General features: G+C 40.1%; 1 protein-coding gene across 1 annotated transcript in view; it reads left to right on the top strand.

The window, feature by feature from the left end:
- The first annotated feature begins 1,891 nt into the window (after positions 1-1,891).
- Positions 1,892-26,814, top strand: part of PLCL1 (phospholipase C like 1 (inactive)) — a 359,381-nt gene continuing 334,458 nt past the window's right edge. Inside the window, exon 1 of the mRNA XM_029224961.1 lies at positions 1,892-2,562. Within this exon, the coding sequence (XP_029080794.1) occupies positions 2,239-2,562 (324 nt within the window). The 5' untranslated portion in view covers positions 1,892-2,238. The remainder of the gene's footprint in view (positions 2,563-26,814) is intronic.

The raw sequence follows: 26,814 nt of genomic DNA, 5'->3' as shown, positions 1-26,814 counted from the left end.
TTCAGAGGACAACCCAAGAATGGAATTTTTATGAGGGTAACACAGAAAAATACAGCTCTGAAAGCAACTGTAGAAGACAGAAATAAAACATAGTAATACTTGAATACCAAAGAAAAAAGTGGTAGGTTAAAATAGGTTATATTTGTGAGTATAGCAAGTAAAAATATTTCTGAAGATGAAGGACATGTATGGTTGTTGTAAGTCTGGGTGACCTTCTACTTCCTCTTGTCTGTGGGTTATAAGGGCAGATCAGTTGAAAGGAAACTAACTGAGTTTCCTCTTCTGTCTTTTACATATGAGAAAGAAAGAAAAAAGCATTTGCTATTATGGATGCAGTTCTCAGAATCTCACTAGAGGGTGGTGTTGGTTCTAAAACCAGAGATTGCTAATCTGGTACATTCATTACCAGGCTGCATTTATATTTAAAGAAAAGGTAAAATCAAGCCTTCTCAGTCTTCCCTAAAAGTTGGTAAATGTCAAGTCTGAAAACTCCCAAGGGCCTCATCTAGTTCTGGCTGCTTGCAGCCCCAGAGGAGCCAGATAAAGTAGTGAAGAGATTACCTGAGGAGTTAAGTGGCAGATTCTAATTTCACCTCTTGCACTAACTAGTAGACAAGAAACTAAAGCTCTGTGGGCCTTCTTCTCATCTGTAAAATAAAAGGGTTGCGCTAGATGATCCCTAAATCCCCTTGCATCTCTAAAATTCTGACATTCTAACAAATTCTGGGTCTAAAAGGCTGAAGAATTTCTCATGTTCTTAGTCAAAGGAACAAGTAACATCTCAAATTATAAAATTATTAATAATTAAAATATAATTTAATGTTATAAATAAGGTTTAACAGAGATTCTAATATTAAAAAGCCTTTAAATTAAAATGTCAAATCTTCTGTCCTACTAGGGAACCTCAGAGCCATCCTTTTTTCACCTATCTGAACATTCTGTGGTTAATTTCACTGCCTTAATGCATCATTCAAGGATATCGCTCCTCTTGCTAACTTGCTGGAAATGAGGCAAAATATGTTTATATAGGATTATCTAGAGAAAGGAGGTTGAACCATTCATTATCAAATAGGGATATTTTAGGATAGAGATTAAATCCCCTACCTCACCTTGTGCTTAGCCAACATGCATCATATCTACGCTTTGTGAGGAGCCACTCACCAGAGGATTTAGTTGGTTTGGCTTCCTATTACCCTCACCTCTTTTTATCTGATTCCATTTCCTTGTCATATTTATTCACATTGCAGAGTGAACTGAAGATGTTTACACGGAAACTGAAGCAAATTATCCAACAACAGGGTCCCAGTAAACCCTAATTTATCTCTGCATGGACTTAACTTCTAAAGGTGAGAGCCTGCAATTAACCCCTGATGGTGCGAAGCTGCACTCCGCGTCACCCCAAAGGCTTTGACCTTAATACTCAACACCCCATTTCCTCCAAATTGCTTTGCTTTGCAAACGAAGGTTTCCTTTCCCCCGCCTCTGTCCCATCCCCGGATTTTGTTGCAACTTCAGGTTCGTTTCGAACATCTAAACTTCCCAAAATACACACGGAGCGCCTCCGGGTGCGCACACGCGCGCTCTCACACCCCACTCGAGTACACAAGCCCGTCTGGGTCGGCTCCCGGTTAGAGAACACATTCCATTCTTCGCGCTTGGGCACACCCCTCCCTAGTGGGGATTGGTCGGGCCGACCCCCCCCCTCGGCGAGGCGAGGCTCCTAAGAGGCCCAGACGCCTGCCAATCCCCACGGGCTGTCAAAACAAGTCCTTCCCTCCCTGTCACAACAGAGCGGAGTGGAGGTCGCCGTCGCCGCCGCCGCCGCCGCCGCCGCCGCCGCCGCCGCCGCCGCCGCAGCCGCCGCACTTCCTGGGGCCACTACGCCGCCATCCGCGGGCAGGTGGTTGGTGCGCCGGGCAGCGGTCGCCGGGCTCCAGCCCCTCTCAGGCCGCGCGCGTCCCGGCCTCAGAGGCAGCCCGGCCAGGCGACTGATGCCTTTTGTCTGGCGCAGAGCGGGCGTTTGCATCACGTTTCGGACGCCTCCCTCTCCTTTTCGCCTCTCCTTCTCCCTGCCGCTCACATCTCACTCCCGCCGCGGTCCCCCCAAGGACTGCCGGCCTCCTGGATCAAAGCCCGCGGACGTCTCTACTCGAGCGATGTCTCCTCTCCAGAAAGTTGCCGCCACCGCCGCAGCCACCGGGCGGTGAAACAAAGTCTGGCGCGGTCGCCTCCCGGTGCATGAGCGCACCCGTGCCCAGCGGCTGGACTCCGCTGCCGGGCGTGCCGCCTCCCCCCGGGGAGCCCGAAACGCGCTCGGCTATGGCCGAGGGCGCAGCCAGCAGGGAGGGTCCAGCGCCGACAGACGCGGCCGGGAGCGAAGACGACCCCCGAGTGGGCCCGGACGCCGCCTCCGGGGACGGCGTGGCGGCGGCCCCTGGGGGCCAGTGGAGGGACCGTCGCAGCGGGGTCGCGCTTCCCAGCGCTGCCGGGGCCCCGGCGGATAGCGAGGCCGGCCTCCTGGAGGCTGCGCGGGCGACCCCCCGGCGCAGCAGCATCATCAAGGTAAGCGAGGCCGCGCGGCCCCAGGAGCGTGGGTGTGGATGGTGGACCGTGGATGGGTCACGGGCCGGGGCAGGATGTATGGTGTCCGGAGGCCACGCAGGCTTAGCATTGTTTTCTCCCATCCCCTTCATTACCGAACCTTCCTTCCTTGTCCGGAGGTTCCCAGACTCAGTTCTTGGCTGTGAGAAGCAGAAGTGACTTTTTTTTTCTTGACAGAGGAGGAAAAGTTCCGTTCTGCGTCTTTGCGTTTTGATGGATGCTTTTCCTCATCTTCTCTCAAAGTTTCGCTAAGCCGTTGATATGCGGAGGAAGGGAGGACTGAGTATAAATGCAGACCCGCGGGATGGTTGTGCACTGCTCTCCAACGAGAAGTTAGCTTTTGCCGCACAGTAAAGGAAATGCACAGTTTACCCTCAAGTGAAGCAAAACAAAACAAAACAAAAAACCCCAAACCCTCGAGACTCAAACTGTCCTGAGATCTCACGAAGCGTGAGCTTTCCCCGTAGGCAGGCAGAGTTTTCAGTGGCCCCTGCAGCAAAGTAAAGAGCGATGTTGGAGCCCAGAGTTTCCGCGCTGCAGAGAGCGCAACCGAAAAGCAGCCAATCCACCAAGCAGCACCCCGGGTCCTTGTGGTTACCACCACATGCAGGGAAAACGCTTCTCGACCCCTCAACTACCAGTCAGGGTTTCTCTCCATCCATCTTCCTTCCACTTGGGGCTTGTTTCCTGTTTGAGATTTCATCTTGGTTGCATGACATCGGGATAAGGTCCCCTGGAAGTCAGAACCCTTCCACAGGCTTTGGAAAAGGGCCTTTTAGCGTAAATGCATGTGGGTAATCTTCGGTACGTGACGTTAAAACCGATCTTGGTAGAACAGTCAGTATGAAACTACTTCCATGTAAAAGTAAGCCAAAGATGAAAATGAAGGATGGACTTGGAACTACTTACTATTCAATGTACTTGTGTTAATACATTAAAAACCCTTGCTCAAGTTTAAGCTGTGTATACACCACATAATACGTGTCTCTTTCTCAGGCTCTAAACTGGAGCTCCTAGTGCCGGTGTGGGTAGACTGCTCCCCTAGTCCATCCAGCCAGCTCCAAGTATAGTCTAGGCTTTTCCCCAGTACTGACACATGGAAGTTTAAAGCCACACAGGGAGATTTCTATATTAAAAGAAGAGTGGGTGGTAGTTACAAATGACTTGTAGTAGTTTCTGTTATTTTGTGACTTTCAGATTATGTGAAAAGAAGTGTTCTATTCTGGGTGTGAATTTGGATAAAAAGGAAATGATCACTTTTTTTCCTTTTAACCCACAGGTCAGAAAGCATATTGTTTTGAATCTTAAAAAAAATCACAATTAGATAGCACACATTTTGGAATCTAAAATATAGACACTACACGTGTTGTGTGAAAACGAGAGCCTCAAGATAGTTTAAAATATACCATCATAAAAAGCAGTGGGCTTTTTTGTTGTGTTGTAAAAAATGAAAGTAACAGAGCATAAAGGAATATACAAATTCTTGCAGCTAAGCTTGCAATTTTTAAATTTTAGTTATGTGCTGATTGATATTCTCAGAAGAGTCCTTGCTAAGTAATGATGCCTCTGTTGTTTTGAAGTTTCTTTTTGTGACAAAAAAGGAGGGAGACAACAGAGTAGCAGCTTGATTCTTTCCCTATTTAATAGTAAAATAAATATTTAAGAAATGACCTTTAAAATTAAAGATACCAGAAAATGAAGTGAATTATTATTATTATCTTTAACTCTTATTGAAAAAGTAATATATGCATATGATAGAAACAAATGTTGCAAAGGAGTTTGAAGGGAAAACTCCCAGCCACTCCACATTCCCACTTACATGGTCCACCCCCATAGCTGTTAACACTTTCTTGTGTATCCTTCCAGTAATATTCCATGTATATATAAGCATATGTATCTGTACTTATCTGTGGTGAACTACTGATGCTGCTGACTTATGTAATAAAGTTTCTCTAGAGTTTACAGGCCTCATATCTTCAGATTTGCTCCAAACATTTTGATGTCTAGAGGGTTGTCTAAGGTCATTGTGGTGGGTCTGTTAATCTTCAAGGATAACCTGGTAGGTCATTGGTGGGTAGCGGTCCTTGGGGTCTATTCCCAGAGCCCTTCATTATCTTACAGTGGGGAAAGAGGCAGTTGGTGGACTCTGTGCCACTCCCTCTCTGAGATCAAGGACCTTTCTGTTGACATCTTGAATCTGCTGCCCCATGGTTTGTTCACTTTAGCATAGTAAAAATGAGAATTTCTAAAAAAGGTCTAGATCATATAAGAAATAAGTAGCACATGTTCTGTATTGAGAAAAGATTGCATTCTTCATAGTTTTGCCAAGAGTTCTTTTTATTTGGCACTGAAACATACACAAAAAAGAAAGGCTCTAGTACATTTTATATTAATCAAACTATTAAATGCTGTTCCAAACAGCCTTAGTACAGGGATAATTGATATTCATGATCATAACTCTGAGCCACTGAAAGATTGTGAATCATCAAATATCAAATTATTTTCAGCTCAATTTAGGTATTGTTTCTAGTCTAATTGTTTGACTGCTAATTCTCTATAAACATGGATATTAGATAAATCAGAATAGTGCATTCCTCTATCATGCCAGAAAACAGACTGTCTTGTATATTAATAAAAGGAATGTTTTCAGTAAATTTGCCCTCCCTAATTTGCGAAAATATGTGTTTAGTTGAGAAAACAATTTCATTCTGAGCTGATGAAAACAATAGCATTTATCTTTACACATCTTTGGAAAGTCTTCTTTCTACTATAATTATGTTTCTTCCCTTATATGCCCAGTCCTAAGTTTTAAAAAATTTAAGGTGAGCGTTAAACTAGGTTCTCTTTAACCTGTCCATTTTCTCCCTGTGTTTTTCTGTGTGAGCTTTTGGACAGCATTGACGTTGATAAATGTTGCATGTTTTTTGGTAAGTGCATTGTTATATACCACAATATTGCAATAGACTCCATCTTAATTGCTTCTTCATGACTTGTGGTTTAAAATTGCTTCTTCATGACAAGTTAGTTACATGCAAGGTTGATAATATCTAAAAATTATGTGCTGTTGTAGGTTCAAATATATTTCTACTTAAGGAATTAGACCATTTAACTATCTGGTACTTGATATCAAATTTATACATTTAAAATATTTAACATTTAGATTATAGTTTACAGCTCTATAACTCTATAATAGAAATTTTTGGAAACAGAAAGCAGTGTAGCTTATTCCTTATGCCAGATGGCAGGAATTGAGATATAAAAGAGCAGTTGTGGGACTCCCCTGGCCGTCCAGTGGTTAAGACGCTGCACTTCCAATGCAGGGGGCGCAGGTATGATCCCTGGCTGGGGAACTGAGATCCCACATACTGTGCGACCAAAGGAAAAAAAAGCAGTTGATTTGGCTCCCACTATATGTAATGTATTGAAGAATTCTACTTTTTTCGATTTCCTTTTGATTCTACTTCAGTACGAATTCTTGAGAAGAAATTATCACTTGGATCCCATGGACATAGATGTGTGGGATGAAGATAGGAGTTGGAAATGAGGTGCTGAGACGTGCACTGAAGCAGCTAGAGTAGTGACTTCCATGTTGTTCATGTCTCTTATTTTATATTATGGCCAGTCTCATTCTGTCATGTTCATTGTGGGGCTGGTGTAGTGAGTTTCTGAGCTGCAGCCTCAAAAATGCACCTTGGGTACCTGTTGACCCATGTAAAAATTATGGCTCTCCTCAAACGGGCAAGGGAAATTTTATCCACTTTTATGAAATGCTGCCTACTATGAGTCAAGTACTAAACTAGGAGCTTTCATACATTATAATCAATCCTCATAGCAAACTCTTTAAAGTAGAGAAGGGAGGCATGGACAGCTACTGATACAATGTGGAGTCAGGATTCATACCCATGTCTGCTTAACATGCTGATTCTCAGATGCAGAAAGCCCATAATCCATGAATACTTTTTTAGGTTAGAAACAACATGAACATCTAAGAACGTGGCATATTCTTCGGCTCCCAGGCTTGTGGGTAAACTATCTTGTCTCAGCTCCACCTCTCCAATTCAGAACACCTGGAAATGGATGACTCTAGAAAGGGATTGCTGTTCCTTTTGTCTTTGGTCATTTTGTTAGGCCTGTACTGTATTTTAAAAGGTAGAGCAGCTTGGCAGATTAAACTAGCATTATTTTGAGATAAGTAGGATTGTACATTGTGAGTAGAAAAGAATCATATTTATATTATCATTATCACTCCAGGAAGAAGAAAGGCAAGTTAATTTTGAAAACAATATAATCCATCCAAAACAAAACAACATAACAACTAAACTATTTTAGTAAGTGTGCTTAGTTCCTAAAGATTTCTTAATTTGTATTTGTGAATTTATGACACCTGTTACTGGCAAGGATATTGTGTTTTTCCTTAACCACACAACTTTGTATTCAAAAGTTTAAAATCTTTGAAAGATAATATCTGCTTTCTTAACTCTTTCACACTGACTTGTTCAAAAGCCTGTGAACAGGTGCTAAATCTATACTAGACTAAGCTCAGGCAGTATGTATAAGTAGGCACACTTGTATCATTGTATAGTACTATGTAATGGTTAGAAATGATAGATTATATACAGAACACCTTCCCTGTGAGATGTTGAGGAAGATAAAAGCACAAGGAAGTAAAAAAGAGACAAAAGCCAAACAAACAAAAAAACCCCTTTACTGTTAGCTGGGACCAAGATTACAAGACAGAACTCTAGAAAGCTGGACCTGATCATGTTGTAGGTACTTTTCTCTGAGGCTCAAGTGATTTCAAACCAAAGCAGGCCAAGTAGCCTGTGTTCTTAAAGCCCATGTCTTTCATCTCAGATCTGACAGCTGATGACGAGGGTGGGCTGCGCAGGAGCTCACCCCATCGGGCTAGAGAATAAGGAGTCAGCAGGAGGAGAATGTGTTTCCCCTCCAAACCTCCCTTGGCTCAGGCTGGATTAGGGTCTGGCTCAGGAAAAGGGCAACTGTGTGGGAAGAGTGAGTGTAAACTGCCTTGCTCTGCTCCCCTTCAGGTCAGCACGTTGTTGGGTGAGGGGAGAAAGAGGATACCACGCCATGTGCACTCTGACCTTTATCTCCTTTGAAAACTTCACCTCCACAAAACAGAGTCTATCAATGTCCTTGAACTTGCAGTCCTGTAACCATTTATCATGACTAAATTTTGGAGGCGGTAGTAGGGGCAGAAGTGGGGGATGAAGGTTGGCAGAGTCTGTGCTCCCCCTGGAGACTGACATGCAAGATGCAAAGACATCTTCAGCATTTAGTGAACTCCCCTTTTGAAATACTTTGGAATTATTGATTCCATGCTATAATTATTATACATTTAGATATGTTATTAATAATTAAATGCTTATTTTGATGTTTAATCTAATAGATAAAACACCTAGTACATCTTGCAGAGATTTTCCTATTGAGAAATTTTCTTATAGCAAATGCTTATATAAGTTGTATTATGAGTCTGGCATTGTTCAGTTAATGTGTATTAATTCACTCAATCCTCACAATAACCATATGAGTTTAGTATTTTTAATTGTTATTTCCCTTTCTACAGTTGGAGAGATATGACTTGCCTAAGGTCACACAGCTAGTAAATGCAGAGCCAGGAAATGGACCCAAATGGTCTAGCTCCAGAGGTTGCTTTTAATCTTTATGCTGTACATCCTCTTAAATAATATTGATTTAAACCTTAGCTAGTATGCATGAAATAGCAGACATTATATAGCTACCTTAAAAACTAAGTTTAGCTGATAAATCGAAAAGAAGCAATTCTGGAAACAACTTCGGGAAACTCTGATAAGGATTCTTTGATTATGTTTTTTTAGCTTCTTAACCTTTCATGTAAAATACCCATGACTTTACAATAATATCGTACACTACTTTCCCTTGAGACAACTGGAAGTCCTCTTAGTACATTTTTACTCTTTTATCAGAATTAGCATCTTTACCATGTAGCAAGAATTTATGATCCAACTTTGCTGTAAATTACACAGGCTAAGGATGGACTGTTACTTAATCAATGCAAACTGATATGATTTATTTTATAGTTTGATAGTTTTGTCTTCCAGCATCAATAAATCAGTAAGGAGTATCTGAGTTTCTAATCCAAGGAAGTTGGAATTTTGATAAGTGGTAGTGGATATGATGCTTTATTATTAATATTTCTTCCCAATTACATTTGAGGTAAGTGAGTTCATCACACATATGAGGAATATCTGAGGAATTCCATTAAACTGAAAGTCTGTTTAATCATTTACTTCCTTTTTTGGGGAGTGGAAGTTCCAAAAAAAAAAGGGAAATTTAAATATGTGAGTATGTCATGAAATTACTGTGCTTGTGGCTACTTTATTGTGTTGATGGTAGTGAGTCCATTCTGCTATGCAGAGATACAGTACCATGGCCAAATCATACCCAGAGGTTTGTCCCCATCACTTGGAGACTGGCCAGGTGTTAAAGGCACAGTCAACTCTCTTGCTGAAACACTCCTCATATGTCAGGTTTAATTAACTCTCTGCCGTTATATTAAATTATTGAAAGGACATAGGACTTTGGCTTTTTCTTTCTCCTCTCTCTCTTTTTTCTATTGCAGCATTTGCACAATAAGGTGTTTAGTCACATTCTCTTAAAGTGGAAATTTTTCTTTTGGAAAAAACAGTAAAGCTTTCCCCAAACATATGAAATTCACAAGAAATATTTTTCCTAATACCTTCTCATGTTCAGTTAGTATGGAATCAACCTGGTTTTGTGATAAATGCAGTCGTATGTATGTGTGTACACACTTAATGCTAGACACATTAGAAGTCAGAAGCCTCAACAGCAGGTGACCTTTTTTCCCCCAGCTTTATGTCCTACAGCTGGGATGATGGTCTTTATCCCAAGACATGTTTTTTATGAAAGTAACTGCTTGGACTATGAGAAGCCACACTCAGAAATGTTAGCCAAACTCAGAAAAGTTTGATCAGAAGTTGAGATTTTTGTGGTTTGGGGAGAAGAGAAAGAGGATCAATGTGTGCTAAAGAGAATGGAGTTGAATGGGCCCATGTTTATAAATGGAAAAAGTAATGCTTCAACAAATAGCTCTCTACCTAGATCATTCTGCCGGAAGTTGTACATTTGGGAATTCAAATTTTGGGGATTTTGATGGCTTTTTGGTTCTTCTGGAGAGTCTTTTAACTAATTAACACCTCACACCTTAACACACCTAATAGTGAATACTCAGCTTAGGGCCCTTTGAGCCTAGAGATTCCTGGGAAGGATCTAAGAAGGACTGGTCTAGTTTGTTGGTGGGAATGCATGGCATTAAAGACAAGTTTTGTCTATTTTTCTGTTTTTCTAGCCCTAGCCCTAAGAAAGTCCAAGGAAATTCTTTATAGTTGCACCCTTAGCATGACAGGGTCACCAATACAGAGAAATGGCTTCTGGTAAACAAGATATCATAGCAGTTGGTGTAACAGGATGGAAGTAGTTGTGAGTGCTAGAATTAGCCATCACAGCTTAAAACAAAAGACTCTAAGATTCCATAGACTCAGGGGACCGTGAACTGTTGTGTTCAGCCACCATTTCCAGTCTTACGGAGAGGCAGCCTTTACTACTGCTCTTGTCCACCCCTTTTCCCCAGGCTAAATAAGGGGAGGACTTCGAGGGAGGAGGTAACCTTGGAAGAGGGTTATGGTTTCTGAAGAGAGCCTTTCCCTTCCACTTTCCTTATTTTGGGTGGAAGATCTCATGACCCTTTCTGAAGTTGAGAGAGAAAGAACTCTAGAGAATCATGTGTAAAGATTGGGCAGGTAATGGTGGTGGCATGGAACAGTTCCCCTCTCCACCAAGTCTCCCTGTAAGTTGGGACTGATGCTCATCTCTTCTCTGGAAGATACTGAATTACCAGACCATCAGAGCCCTGATGCCATCCTGATTGTGGAGGAAGATGGCCAGGCATCTTGCTGTGCCCCACCCAAAGAACCCATTTGAGCGTAGGGACTCTAGTAACAAGAGGCTGGGACAGGGGCTGGGTAAGTGGTGGGAGGAAGAGGTCAGTGTCCAAGGCAGATCTCTAAAACCAATATGATGAATATGCAGGAAGAAGGGCACTATTGAGAATGATCAACTCTACTCAGAGTCAGCATTTGCATGCCTGCCTCACAGAGAGAACCAACAGTAAGTTCAGTGTTAACCTGAGGAGCAGAGAAAGCCAACCCAGTGGGGCCTTCAACATCCCTATGATGCCATCTACGGGGACGCCGTGGCCTTTCCTATGCCTCCTCCAGCCCAACCCTAGAAGGGAAGTGTAGGGAGGAAGAGAAAGAGAGAAGCGGGTAGACTAGACCTACCCCCAGCCACGGCAACTGCCACCACCATTTTAGCTCGCTTTGGGGATTATGGGATGGAAAGAGGACCTTGAATTGAACATGAGATTGAAGTTTTAAAATGAATAGGGAAGAGTTTTTAAGGACTTGAAAGAACTCTTCTAATAACTGAAAGAGACTGAAACACTGTGGAATCTGAGTGAGTTCAGTTATTAGTGGTAACTGGAGTACCCAGGGGCAAGGGGATCTGAGATGGCATAGTTGGGAGGGAGCAGTTGTGGGAAATATAAAACTCACTTGTTTGTACTCCAGCAACTTAAGACTGCTTAATTATCCAATTACATTATCATAGAATTGGAGAGCTTGAGATCGTTCTCTAATTCTACCCCTTCACTTACCAAGCATGTCTAAGAATGGGAGAAGGATGGGAGAGATGGTCCACCATCTCTCCCATTCTTCCAGGGAGCCACTAGAGAGATTGTTTATGACACCATGGATAGGTTATGGAGGCTTCTTTTACAATTTCATGGTATAGAATAATAACAGGCACGAACATTGTCAAGATCTTACATTATTTTTAACTCTTACAAGAGTCTGGCAAGACATAGCTATGGTTATCATTTCAACCTTACAGAAAGGGAAGCCAAGGCTCTGTGAGGTAGAGAAACTTGTTCCAGGTCTCACAGATATTAAGTCTGTGTGTCTTTGGTAGGGTAGGGGTGTGGGAGGGCAGAATTTTTTCCTCCCTATTTTCTTTATCCCTCAAATCTGCAACCCCAGTATCCCAAATTTCCAAAAAACAAACAACGATTTAAGAATACGTTGATCTGGTTGCATGGGGCCAGTGTTAAAACTAAGTTAAGGTGGTTCAACCCTGCATTGTTCTGCAGTGAAAGCAACAACCCCATCTACTGTGCTAGGGACACATATTTCAGTTGAAAGTCAGAAGGATCTAAGAAACAACAGTAGATTTGAGTGGATTGTTTTGGCATACCTTCTAGATTGCAGGTTTAGGTTTCTTACTCTTCAAAACCTACATTTTAGAAACCCTAAATGTTAGTTTTCTATTGTTGCTTTGACAAATTATCATAGTGTCTTCAAACATAAACTTATTATCTTACAGTTCTAGAGGTCTGTAGTCTGAAATGTGTCTCGCTTCGCTAAAATCAAGGTATTGGCAGGGTCGTGTTCCTTTTTGGAGGTTCTAGGGGAAAATACTTTTTCTTGCCCGTTTCAGCTTCTAGAATCTGCTGCATTCTTTGGATCACAGCCCCTTCTGTTTTCAAAGTCCAGCAACAGCCAGTGGGGTCTTTCTCGTCTCACACCACCTTTAACTTTTAGTTTTTACCCTGCCCCATTCTAAATCTTTTGTCTCCCTCTTCCGTATTTAAGGATCCTTTTGATTACATTGGGTTCACCCAGATAATCCAAGATAATCTTCCTATTTTAAAGTCAGTTGATTAGTAATCTTAATTCCCCTTTGCCATGGAACCTAACATATTCACCGGTTCTGGGGAATAGGACATAAAGATCTTTGGATACCATTATTCTATCATATCCTGGTTTTAGAACTAGGTCATTGTTGTAGTGATGATTTTTTTTCCCATTCCAGATGAATTTTATTAGATTCTTTAAATACAAATATAATTTGTTACCAATATGAACAGTCCACTGGATTAAGATTTAGGATTTTGATAGTAGTGTTAATAGAAAACAATTAGTTTATGGATTTTGTGAACCTTTCATTTCTAACTGCATCTGCATTTTTACGTGATATACTTTTTATACATTAATATATAGAGCTTTAATAGAAAATTAAACTAAAATATCCTTAGAGTTTACCTCATAATAGTTAAATCTACCTCTTTACGGATTTGGAAACTGAGACTTAGGGGGATTACTGACTTCCGTAAATCATAAAGCAAATTGGTGGAGAACTGGTACCAACATCTTTCAACTTTTTATGACCTCAACTTCATAAGATTTAAAAAGAAGGAGATTCAGATTTCTGGATTTTATTCTTAGTATATCCTTCACAAGAACTGAAGAATGACTTTCAGGTTCTCACAAAATTCTTGTGCATTTGATTTGGTTCTGAGTAGAAAGTACTTCTGAAAACTCTGTGGGAAAATTGATTCAGCTGATCTGTTTTGGGCAGATATCCTCTACTGTCTTCACTGTTAAAAGTGTAAAACTTTATAAATTATAATTGGAAAGAAGAGATGATGTTCCAGACAGAGGAAGATTTTTTTGTGGTTAAAGATGTGGGTCTTCCTTTTATTTTCTTTGAGAGGTATTTTGATGAGTCCTGGTGGCTAGTGTGTAAGATCAATTATTTATTTTACCCGCTTTCAACTTAATTGAATAAGTTTCATTAGAAGAATCATATTGTGGAAGCTACTTATAACAGCCATACACAAAACACACACTTACCGGAGTCATTACCTGTGTTCCTGTATGTGTTGTCAGAGGAAAGGAGTTTCCAGCCTGTATGGCAATGCAAGATGTTAAAATAAGAATAAAGCCCACAGTTTCCTCAGTGGTGCATATATTAAAGAGTAATTTCCAGGCAAGCCCACATCATAGAGAATGAACTACTGTCCGGTTTCATGGATAGTAAGACCAGCTTATGGAATATTTTCCATTGTATAAAGCCTGTTAAAAGCCAGAAGAGGGAAATAGCATTCTCCACTGACATTGGGATCAACTGAGGATGGGGTGGGTTTAGTGGCATTAAATAAAATTTAAAAAGTTGGAATCATAATTTTAAAAAATCCTGGATGTGGATATTAGATATTTATGTAGATAAAATGAAAACTTTCCTCCAGATATTTTTGTTGTTCTGAACTTCAAGAAAAGTCTGGAGAAACCAAACTGTGACTTACGTCCTTTAACAACTATGCCTAATATGTTATTTTCTTTGAAAAAATCTGCTTTCTTACAAGGTACAAAACATTGCTCTGAGGCTTTTTATGGACATAAAAGCTCAACTTTGTGTTTATCTGATTATGTCTTAGATCCTTCTGAACTCTTATTCATGGTTCCAGTTTTGACAGTTGAAAATGACTTGAACATTTTAAAACATTTAAAGGATTTAAAGTAGATGACTAAGGTAGATTATTTGTCTTGTTCCTATAAGGATCTTGGTACTATGACCCTCGAGGGACTGTCTTTGTAGTTTTCTTCAAGCGCTCTTCTTCTTTTATAATTTGGGTGTTTTCCTTCATAAACTATTCTGTTTCTATCTTCCAGAAGTGTATCATTGGTGGTACAAACAAAAGCATTGTTTGCTTTAGATGGCTGGCTCGACCTACATCAGAATTTTAACTTTCACTATTAAAAGTCTTTATTAAAAGAGGAATTTAGCTGAGAATATTTATACACAAATCTCTGAGGCTTTGGAATGAGGGAGTTCATTCTCCATATTTATAAATACTTGCATTTATTGGGAAGCTAAGTTGCTCTACGAAACATATGTTTTCTTGAACAAGATAGAAGTTTATTTCTCTAATAAGTAACATTCCATAACTAGGCTGTTTCTTCTGAATCAGGTAAGTGGCTCTGATCCATAAAGTAATTCAGGGATACAGTTTCCTTTTGTCTTCCTTTTGGCCATCCTTTAGGATGTTGTTTTGTCCCTTTGATTAAACTGGCCTATTACCACATCCCCCTTCTGTCCCATAGGAAGGGGGAAAAAGAAAGTGGGGGGCAAGCAGTTTGCTTTTAAGGAAGTTATCTGTAAGTTGCACATATCACTTCTACTTTTATCCCATTGGCCTGTTAGCGATATAGGTATACCCAGCTGGGAAATGTAGTCTCTATCTAGGTAGTTATGTGCTCAGCTTAAAGTTTAGGAGATTCTTATTAGTAAAATGAAGAAAAAGAGACTGTAAGTTTTGTTAAGGTTAAAATAGTTAGTCACAGAATATATTCTTAACTGGAGAAGGAATCAAAGTATTTTGTGATTTGAGGGAGTTAAACATGACTCTGATATGTTTTTAGGTTCCCACTGTTTGATCTGGTTAGGGCTACTGATGAGAATATGGCTCATGTGCTATTAGGTCCTATTCCAATACCTGTATGAACCAGTTAACTTCAAAATTATGTTTCACAGGCATGAACCACACTTTGCATCCTGACTTGCAAATTCATACCATATGTGAAATACAGAGAAACCCCAAACAAGGACAATCCAGGATATCTAGAGTAACTACCGTGTACCATACATGGTGGGAAGGAATCTGATGGACTGTCTTAGGTGAGCATTTGGAGGGTGTCAGGTGCATAACTGCACTAGAATAGGAGCCTCTGTAGATGTGGGGATAGTGGCCTCTAGTCAGCAAGGAGCTCCCTTTCTTACAAGGGAGCCAATTCCATTTTCAGGCTGCTCTTGTTGTTTGAAAAATTCTTATGTTGAGCCCAAATCCAATTCTTCTCTGATGCATTTCCTAGTCAGTCCGATTTCTCCCTCAGGAGCTAGAAAGAGTAAGTGAAATACTCATGTGACAACTCTTGACATAGTTGAAGGGAGTTATATGGATGTCTCCTCCCACACTCCCACCATAGTAGTGACCCCTGACATTTATTGAGTGCTTACCATGTGCCAGACACTGTTCTAAGCACTTTACATGTTTTAACTAATATAATTCTCACTAGGTTTATGAAGTGGTGGATATCTACCCTATTTTCACAGATGAGGAGATTGAGGGACAGGCAGATTAAATAACGTGGTCAGATTCACATAGCAAATAAGTGGTATGTTCTGATTTGGCAGTGTTCCATTTAAAATGTTGTTCCTAGATTACAACATTGGTTACAATACTATGGGCACTGTGGTCCACTATAGTGGACTGTTTTACCTCCATTTTTCTGGAGGCTGTAGTTCTATGAATATAATCATCAGGGGAATTTTCTTTCTGGGGAAAAAAAAAACCCAACATGTTCCATTGACAGCAGTTCAGCAAGTTGTCTTTGTGTTCCAGATGCTGTGCTTCTGAATTTGGGAGGATCTGATGGGTTGAATGGAGCCAGGCTTGATATGGCAGCGGCATTCAGTTTAATATGATATATAAAGACATTGTATTTTTCTTAAATAGGGGCGTAATTGGTAAAAAAAAAAAAAATAGTAGTTAAGATTTTCTTAATAGCTGTGTGAAACAATGGAGATAAATTGGGATTAAGAGAATGACTAGAAGTTTCCAGAATTTGGTGCTAAGTCTAGGAGGTAATATAGCACTGCCATTAAAAGGGTAGGCCCTAGAATTGGACTGCCAGAGTTGGAGTCCCGATTCTCTACTTACTAGCTCTGTGATATCAGGCATGTAGCTTAATCTCTTTGACCCTCCTTCAGCTTCATTATTGTAGTAGAACCCACCTCATAAGGTGGTTGGGAGGATTAAATGAGAGGAGTCATGTAGAGTGCTTAGCTAAGTTAGCTAAGCACATAGTAGGCAGTCAATAAATGTTACTTATTATAATTTGGAAATGGAAAAGATAAAATCTGAGACTAGTGTTGAGGTACAAATAGTCAGGACTTTTCAAAGACATAAAGGAATAAAGGAATCATTAAATAAAAATAATTCTTAAGATTTTGGTCACAGAGGACTTTGAAGAGAGTGGTATCTTTGAGTCATGGAGCAAAACCTGTCTTGTGGCTGTTGTATATAACCTGATTAGGGTTGGGGTGTTCACCTTTCTAAAGTGATGGGAACTCCATTGTCTCTGCTCACGGTCTTTGGAGTTGTAGAGATTGGTTATCATTGTTTTTTCTCTGATTTCTTGCAGCATTACAAAGAAAAATGCACAGAAACTTTGATTTTAATTGATATAGTCAGTTATTAAAAAAGAAAAAACAAACCTGCCCATCCCTACCAAAAAAGTTCTGTAAACCAACCAGCAGTGTTTCTAATTGTTACCCTCTTTACTCCTTCTTGACAAGACAATTGCACAGGTTTTGCTAGAGGGTCAAGTTTGTGCAAAGATGGGTTTCAACTTCCTCAAATTCTAGAGTAAAAGAGTGAGCTATATGTGAAAGTTCAACTTAGTTCAGTGAATGATTTTTAAGTACTTACTGCTTATGACACAGTGCTGTGTGCTCGGCTTTGATTATTCTCTTGTCTAAAAATCTCATAATAATGAACTTTTTTCTTGCTACAAGTTGATTGAAATTTTAGAAAAAGCTCCCATAACCTCCACCTTGGCATTTACTCAGCCTTAAGGGACACTTAAAACTTGATAAAGACATCTATTAGAAATAGCTTCCTCATTAATTTAGCTAAACCTTTCACATATTTCCCTTTACAATTCAACTAAATCTTTGCTTTTATTAAACAGAGACCTCTCACAGCTAATTACTTCTGACTCCTTTTTTTCTCCTGGAATTAGGCTCATTTTGGGAAAGTTTGTGAGTATAAACAAAATGTGAAAGAAAACTTGACTCAAAGTATTAAAAAAATCATGTCTGACTCAGACTCAGGTTTACTGTGTGTTTAAATTTGTTTTCCTTGTTAGACTGTAAATTGCTTAAAAGGAAGAACTCATTCAAACCTCTCAGTTTGTGGTTTCTAAAAGAGAGGGTATAGGGCTTCCCTGGTGGCGCAGTGGTTGAGAGTCCGCCTGCTGATGCAGGGGACACGGGTTCGTGCCCCGGTCTGGGAGGATCCCACGTGCCGCGGAGCGACTAGGCCTGTGAGCCATGGCCGCTGAGCCTGCATGTCCGGAGCCTGTGCTCCGCAAGGGGAGAGGCCACAACAGTGAGAGGCCCGCGTACCGCAAAAAAAAAAAAAAAAAAAAAAAAAAAGAGAGGGTATAATGCCCTGTAAAAATGGGGACCTTGAGCTGTGTGTCACTTCTCCAGTTGCAAACCATTCAGAAGAGGACTTGGAGAAATGGTGGAGCACAAGATGGAAAAAAGCCTTGGTCTCTTAACCACCATGTGGAAGCTTATCTGCTGACACTTAATGATTGGAGATTGGCTGCCTGGCAACTGCTGACCAGGCTTGACATTTAAAACAGACATAGCTGTGTGGCTGACAGGGTCTTGGTGCTCTGGCCTGGTGTCAGGCCTGAGCCTCTGAGGTGGGAGAGCCAAGTTCAGGACATTAGACCACCAGAGACCTCCTGGCCCCATGTAATATCAATTAGCAAGAGCTCTCCCAGAGATCTCCATCTCAATACTAAGACTCAGCTCCACCCAACAGCCAGCAAGCTCCAGTGCTGGATACCCCATGCCAAACAACTGGCAAGACAGGAACAAAAACCCACCCATTAGCAGAGAGGCTGCCTAAAATCATAATAAGGTCACAGACACCCCCAAACACATCACTGGAGGTGGCCCTGCCCACCAGAAAGATAAGATCCAGCCCCACCCATCAGAACACAGGCACCACTCCTTGCCACCAGGAAGCCTACACAAGCCACTGAGCCAACCTCACCCACTGGTAGCAGACACCAAAAACAACGGGAACTACAAACCTGCAGGCTGAGAAAAGGAGACCCCAAACACATTAAGTTAAACAAAATGAGAAGACAGAAATATGCAGCAGATGAAGGAGCAAGGTAAAAACCCACCAAACCACACAAATGAAGAGGAAATAGGCAGTCTACCTGAAAAAGAATTCAGAGTAATGATAGTAAACATGATCCAAAAGCTTGGAAATAGAATGGAGAAAATAAAAGAAACATTTAACAAGGACCTAGAAGAACTAAAGAGCAAACACACAATAAGGAACAACACAATAAATGAAATTAACAATTCTCTAGAAGGAATCAATAGCACAATAACTGAGGCAGAAGAACAGATAAGTAACCTGCAAGATAAAATAGTGGAAATAACTATTGCAGAGCAGAATAAAGAAAAAAGAATGAAAAGAATTGAGGACAGTCTCAGAGACCTCTGGGACAACATTAAACACAGCAACATTCAAACGTTAAGGGTCCCAGAATAAGAAGAGAAAAAGGGTCTGGGAAAATATTTGAAGATTATAGTTGAAACTTCCCTAACACGGGAAAGGAAATAATCAAGTCCAGAAAGTGCAGAGAGTCCTATACAGGATAAATCCAAGGAGAAACACACCAAGACACATATTAATCAAACTGTCAAAAATTAAATACAAATAAAAAATATTAAAAACAGCAAGGGAAAAGCAGCAAATAACATATGAGGGAATCCCCATAAGGTTAACAGCTTACCCTTCAGCAGAAACTCTGCAAGCCAGAAAGGAGTGGCAGGATATATTTAAAGTGATGAAAGGGAAAAACCTACAACCAAGATTACCCTCCCCAGCAAGGATCTCATTCACATTCAATGGAGAAATTAAAACCTTTACAGACAAGCAAAAGTTAAGAGAATTCAGCACCACCAAACCAGCTTTACAACAAATGCTAAAGGAGCTTCTCTAGGCAGGAAACACAAGAGAAGCAAAGGCCTACAAAAACAAACCCAAAACAATTAAGACAATGGTAATAGGAATATACATATTGATATTACCTTAAATGTAAATGGATTAAATGCTCCAATCAAAAGACATAGACTTGCTGAATGGATACAAAAACAAAACCTGTATATATGTTGTCTACAGAGACCCACTTCCGACCTAGGGACACTTACAGACTGAAAGTGAGGGGATGGAAAAAGATATTCCATGCAAATGGAAATCAAAAGAAAGCTGGAGTAGCAATTCTCATTTTAGACAAAATAGACTTTAACATAAAGACTATTACAAGAGACAAAGAAGGACACTACATAACGATCAAGGGATCAATCCAAGAAGAAGATATGACAATTGTATATATTTATGCACCCAACATAGGAGCACCTCAATACATAAGGCAAATGTTAACAACCATAAAAGGGGAAATCGACAGTAACACGATCATAGTAGGGGACTTTAACACCCCACTTTCACCAACGGACAATCATCCAAAATGAAAATAAATAAGGAAACACAAGCTTTAAATGACACATTAAACAAGATGAACTTAATTGATATTTATAGGATATTCCATCCAAAAACAACAGAATACACTTTCTTCTTATGTGCTCATGGAACATTCTCCAGGACAGATCATATCTTGGGTCACAAATCAAGCCTTGGTAAATTTAAGAAAATTGAGATTGTATCAAGTATCTTTTCCAACAACAGTGCTATGAGACTAGGCATCAATTACAGGAAAATATATGCAAAAAATACAAACACATGGACGCTAAACAGTACACCACTAAATAACCAAGAGATCACAGAAGAAATCAAAGAGGAAATCAAAAAATACCTAGAAACAAATGACAATGAAAACATGATGACCCAAAACCTATGGGATGCAGCAAAAGCAGTTCTAAGAGGGAAGTTTACAGCAATGAAATCCTACCTCAAGAAACAAGAAAAATCTCAAACAACCTAACCTTACACCTAAAGCAATTAGAGAAAGAAAAACAAAAAGAAAACCCAAAATCAGGAGAAGAAAAGAAATCATAAAGATCAGATCAGAAATAAATGAAAAAGAAATGAAGGAAACAATAGCAAAGATCAAAAAAACTAAAAGCTGGTTCATTGAGAAGATAAACAAAATTGATAAACCATTAGCCAGACTCATCAGGAAAAAAGGGAGAAGACTCAAATCAATAGAATTAGAAATGAAAAAGGAGAACAACTGACACTGCAGAAATACAAAGGATCATGAGAGATTACTAAAAGCAACTATATGCCAATAAAATGGACAACCTGGAAGAAATAGACAAATTGTTAGAACAGCACAACCTTCCAAGACTGAAACAGTAAGAAATAGACAATATAAACAGACAAATCACAAGCACTGAAATTGAGACTGTGATTAAAAATCTTCCAACAAACAAAAGCCCAGGACCAGATGGCTTCACAGGCGAATTCTATCAAACATTTAGAGAAGAGCTAACACCTATCCTTCTCAAACTCTTCCACAGTATAGCAGAGGAACACTTCCAAACTCATTCTATGAGGCCACCATCACCCTGATACCAAAACCAGACAAAGATGTCACAAAAGAAGAAAACTACAGGCCAATATCTCTGATGAACATAGATACAAAAATCCTCAACAAAATACTAGCAAACAGAATCCCACAACACATTAAAAGGATCATAAACCATGATCAAGTGGGATTTATCCCAGGGATGCAAAGATTCTTCAATATATGCAAATCAATCAATGTGATACACCATATTAACAAATTGAAGAAGAAAAACCATATGACCATCTCAATAGATGCAGAAAAAGCTTTTGACAAAATTCAACACCCATTTATGATAAAAACTCTCCAGGAAGTGGGCATAGAGGGAACCTACCTCAACATAATAAAGGCCATATACGACAAACCCACAGGAAACATCACTCTCAATGGTGAAAAACTGAAAGCATTTCCACTAAGATCAGGAACAAGACAAGGTTGCCCACTCTCACCACTATTATTCAACATAGTTTTTGAAGTTTTAGCCATGGCAATCAAAGAAGAAAAAGAAATAAAAGAAATCCAAATTGGAAAAGAGGTAAAACTCTCACTGTTTACAGATGACATGGTACTACACATAGAGAATCCTAAAGATGCTACCAGAAAACTACTAGAGCTAATCAATGAATTTGGTAGAGTAGCAGGATACAAAGTTAATGCACAGAAGTCCCTTGTATTCCTATACACTAATGATGAAAAATCTGAAAGAGAAATTAAGGAAACCCTCCCCTTTACCACTACCACAAAAAAATAAAATACACAGGAATAAGCCTACCCAAGGAGACAAAAGACCTGTATGCAGAAAACTGTAGGACACTGATGAAAGAAACTAAAGATGATACAACAGATGGAGATATATACCATGTTCTTGGATTGGAAGAATCAATATTGTGAAAATGACTATACTACCCAAAGCAATCTACAGATTCAATGCAATCCCTAGCAAACTACCAATGACATTTTTCACAGAACTAGAACAAAATGTTTCACAATATGTATGACGGTACAAAAGATCCCCAATAGCCAAAGCAATCTTGAGAAAGATAAATGGAGCTGGAGGAATCAGGCTCCCTGACTTCAGACTATACTACAAAGCTACAGTAATCAAGACGGTATTTTATGAGACTTCCCTGGTGGCGCAGTGGTTAAGAATCCGGCTGCTAATGCAGGGGATACAGGTTCCCTTCCTGGGCAGGGAAGATCCCACATGGAACAGAGCAGCTAAGCCCATGCGCCACAACTACTGAGCCTGCGCTCTAGAGCCCATGAGTCACAGCTACTGAGCACGAGTGCCACAACTACTTAAGCCCGCGTGCCTAGAGCCTGTGCTCCGCAACAAGAGAAGCCACCGCAATGTGAAGCCCGTGCACATCAATGAAGAGTAGCCCCCACTTACTGCAAGTAGGGAAAGCCTGTGCACAGCAATGAAAACCCAACACAGCCAAAAATAAATTAAAAAAAAAAAAGAAGTATGGTACTGGCACAAAAATAGAAATGTAGATCAATGTTACAGGATAGAAAGCCCAGTGATAAAACCAAGCACATATGGTCACCTTATCTTTGATAGAGGAGGCAAGAATATACAATGGAGAAAAGACAGCCTCTTCAATAAGTGGGGATGGGAAAACTGGACAGCTACATGTAAAAGAATGAAATTAGAACACTCCCTCTCACCATACACAAAAATAAACTCAAAATGGATTAAAGACCTAAATGTAAGGCCAGACACTATAAAACTCTCAGAGGAAAACATAGGCAGAACACTCTATGACATAAATTATAGCAAGATCCTTTTTTACCCACCTCCTAGAGAAATGGCAATAAAAACAAAAATAAACAAATGGGACCTAAAGAAGCTTAAAAGCTTTTGAACAGCAAAGGAAACCATAAACAAGATGAAAAGACAACCCTCAGAATGGGAGAAAATATTTGCAAATGAATCAACAGACAAAGGATTAATCTTCAAAATTTATAAACAGCTCATGCAGCTCAATATTAAAGAAACAAACAACCCAATCCAGAAATGGGCAGAAGACCTAAATAGACATTTCTCCAAAGAAGATATACAGACTGCCAACAAACACATGAAAGGATGCTCAACATCACTAATCATTAGAGAAATGCAAATCAAAACTACAATGAGGTATCACCTCACACCAGTTAGAATGGCCATCTTCAAAAAATCTACAAATAATAAATATTGGAGAGGGTGTGGAGAAAAGGGAACCCTCTTGCAATGTTGGTGGGAATGTAAACTGATACAGCCACTGTGGAGAACAGTATAGAGGTCCCTTAAAAAACTAAAAAATAGAACTACCATATGACCCAGCAATCCCACTACTGGGCATATACCCTGAGAAAATCATAATTCAAAAAGACACATGCACCCCAATGTTCATTGAAGTACTATTTACAATAGCCAGGACATGGAAGCAACCTAAATGTCCATCGACAGATGAATGGATAAAGAAGATGTGGCACATATACACAATGGAATATTACTCAGCCATAAAAAGAAATGAAATTGAGTTATTTGTAGTGAGGTGGATGGACCTAGAGTCTGTCATACAGAGTGAAGTAAGTCAGAAAGAGAAAGACAAATACCGTATGCTAACACATATATATGGAATCTAAAAAAAAAAAATCGTTCTGATGAACCTAAGGGCAGGACAGGAATAAATACGCAGACAGAGAATGGACTTGAGGACACGGAGAGGGGGAAGGGTAAGCTGGGATGAAGTTAAAGTAGCATTGACATATATACACTATCAAATGTAAAATAGATAGCTAGTGGGAAGCAGCTGCATAGCACAGGGAGATCAGCTCGGTGCTTTTTGGCCACCTAGAGGGGTGGGATAGGGAGGGTGGGAGGGAGGCTCAAGAGGGAGGGGATATGGGGATATATGTGTACATATAGCTGATTCACTTTGTTATACAGCAGAAGTTAACACAACATTGTAAAGCAATTATACTCCCATAAAGTTGTTAAAAAAAATGGGACCTTAAATAAATAATGACCAATATCAAAATAAATCCTTAAAATTAAGAAGAGATGTGAACCATAAAATTGGCAACTATTACTCAATTTGTTGTGAGTAATAGTATGGTTAAGGGGCAATGCTATCTATTTTTTTCTGCAGGCTTTTCTTCTAAGGCTGCTGAGAATCCGAGGAGCATCCCTCTGGTCTTCTTTCTTAGGTATCAAGAAGGGTTCTTATGAGTGAGGTGCAAGTGGATATAAAGGACGTAACATTTTTGGCCTCTCTCTCTGTCTCTTTTTTTTTTTTTTTTTTTTTGCGGTACGCGGGCCTCTCACTGTTGTGGCCTCTCCCGTTGCGGAGCACAGGCTCCGGACGCACAGGCTCAGCGGCCATGGCTCATGGGCCTAGCCACTCCATGGCATGTGGGATCTTCCCGGACTGGGGCACGAACCTGTGTCCCCTGCATCGGCAGGCGGACTCTCAATCACTGCGCCACCAGGGAAGCCCTGGCCTGTCTCTTTATACTCCTTAGATTTAAACACAGCCTCCTTTGTTATTATTCTTTTTGGTATTATGTTGTTTTGTTTTTAGAATTGAGATATAATTGACACGTAACATTATACTTGTTTCAGGTGTACAGCATAATTCTTTGATATGTGTATATATTGTGAAATGATCACCCAAGAAGTTTAGTTAACATTCATCACCACATATAGTTACAAATTTTTTCTTTCTTATGAGAACTTTTAAGATCTCTTAGCAACTTTCAAATATACAATATTCTTAACTATAGTCACCATTACATCCCCCTGACATTTATTTTATAACTTAAAAGTTTGTGCCTTTGACCACCTTCATCCATTCTCCGCATTCCTTATCAGCCCCCCACCCCTGCCCCTACCTCTGGCAACCCCCAATATAATCTATTCTCTGTATCCGTGAGTTCAGGTTTTTTGTTTGTTTGTTCTATTCCACATATAAGTGAGATCATATGGTGTTTGTCTTTCTCTGTCTGACTTATTTCACTTAGCATAATACCCTCTAGGTCCATTCATGTTGTAATAAATGACAGGAACACCCTTTTTATGGCTGAATAATATTCTGTGGCATATATACCACAAATTCTCTATCCATTCATCCATTGATGGGCACTTAGGGTGTTTCTATATCTTAGCTACTGTAAATAATGCTGCAATGAACACGAGGGTGTAGATAGCTTTTCGAGTTAGTGTTTTTGGTTCCTTTGGATAAAAATACCCAGATGTGGAATTGCTGGATCTGCAGCTTCCTTTATTAAGGCATCTGAAAGAATTGGAATTTTGGCTGGAATCCTTGTGCAAACCAATCATGGATTCAATATGAACTGGAGATAATGTATTGCAGCAGCTATGTGGGGGCCCAATCCTAGCCCCCACCCCCAATAAACGTAATTGAGGAGCCAGTGTTCTTGGAAGTTTAAAAGCTGTAAGCCTTTTCAGTAGAACATATAGGCAGTATTCCCTAAGTTTATCAGCTATAACCTTGATTTTGACAAGAAGGAACTAAATTAGAAAATATTCTGTAAACACTGGGGGGACTTCCCTGGTGGAACAGTGGTTAAGAATCCACCTGCCAATGCAGAGGACATGGGTTTGATCCCTGGTCCGGGAAGGTCCCACGTGCCGTGGAGCAACTAAGCCTGTGCGCCACAACTACTGAGCCTGCGCTCTAGAGCCCGCGAGCTACAACTACTGAGCCCGTGTGCTGCAACTACTGAAACCTGCGGACCTAGAGCCTGTGCTCTGCAACAAGAGAAGCCACCGCAAGGAGAAGCCCGTGCACTGCAATGAAGAGTGGCCCCCTGCTCACCTCAACTAGAGAAAGCCTGCGTGCAGCAATGAAGACCCAACACAGCCAAAAAAATAAAATAAAACAAAACCAACAAGGAAAGTGTATTTATATATATAAAAAAAATTGGGAAATGTTTACATTACCCTTGGTTTATTCTTTTTTAGTCTCATCTCACCAACTCTGAAGAGAGAGACACCACATATTAGACTTTGTGTCCTCTATAGCTCCTACTAAGTGTCAGGCATGTACTTGATTTATTTCTCTCCTGAGATTGAATCGATGACTTATTTTCTTCCATATTCCTGGAAGGATCCTTTATCTGAGTTAATGCAGTCTACCATTTCTAGGTTCACTTTCCTTAGTAGGAACTTAAATCTTTGGGAGACAGCTTGGGCAGGGAAGGGAACACAGACTTCAGAATTTGATCTGGGACCCTGGAATCTCAGCTTTGCTACTTACTGTGTGATCATGAGCAAGTTTTTCTGAGCCTCGGTTTCTTCGTTGGTAAAATGGTATTTATAATGGCTGTTCTGCTAATTTGCTGTAAGGCCTGGAGGTGAGGAATATAATAAATATATCTATAGATATATTTGAGATATATTTTAGGCTGTATGTAAAAAAGAGAGGACTTGGCGATCCATTTCACTAGCAGCTCCTCTAATAAAAATACTGCCTATTGGCCAGTAATGGAAAGTCTATAACTGTACAGAAAATTTTAAGACATGGTTTATATACATTCCCAGTAGCTGTGGTCAGTATTTCCTTCTGAGTGGTTTTTCACGCACCCTCCCAACAGCAGTGTACTAGTGTTATAAGAAGCAGTCCTATTGGCTGCCACCATCTCTTAATCAAACCATGTAGGACATTCATTGAGTCACATTATCCTTCTCTTATCTGAAGATGCCTTCCCTGCAGTCCCTTAGGTTAATGTGTGTAAATGTGGGCCATGTCTGGCATCTGAGGTCTGTCATCTACCTGTATCTCATTCTGTGAGCTACAACTAAAATAAAAACAATGTTAAATCTTTAGGTAATTATATATAAAGGAATTTCTTAGTTATGACAGATTTTGACTCTTGCATTCAA

The sequence above is a fragment of the Monodon monoceros genome, unplaced genomic scaffold (assembly GCF_005190385.1).
Source record: "Monodon monoceros isolate NGI ecotype Baffin Bay Population unplaced genomic scaffold, NGI_Narwhal_1 Super_Scaffold_16, whole genome shotgun sequence".
Classification (NCBI taxonomy): Eukaryota; Metazoa; Chordata; class Mammalia; order Artiodactyla; family Monodontidae; genus Monodon; species Monodon monoceros.
This window is presented reverse-complemented; position numbering and strand designations above follow the sequence as displayed.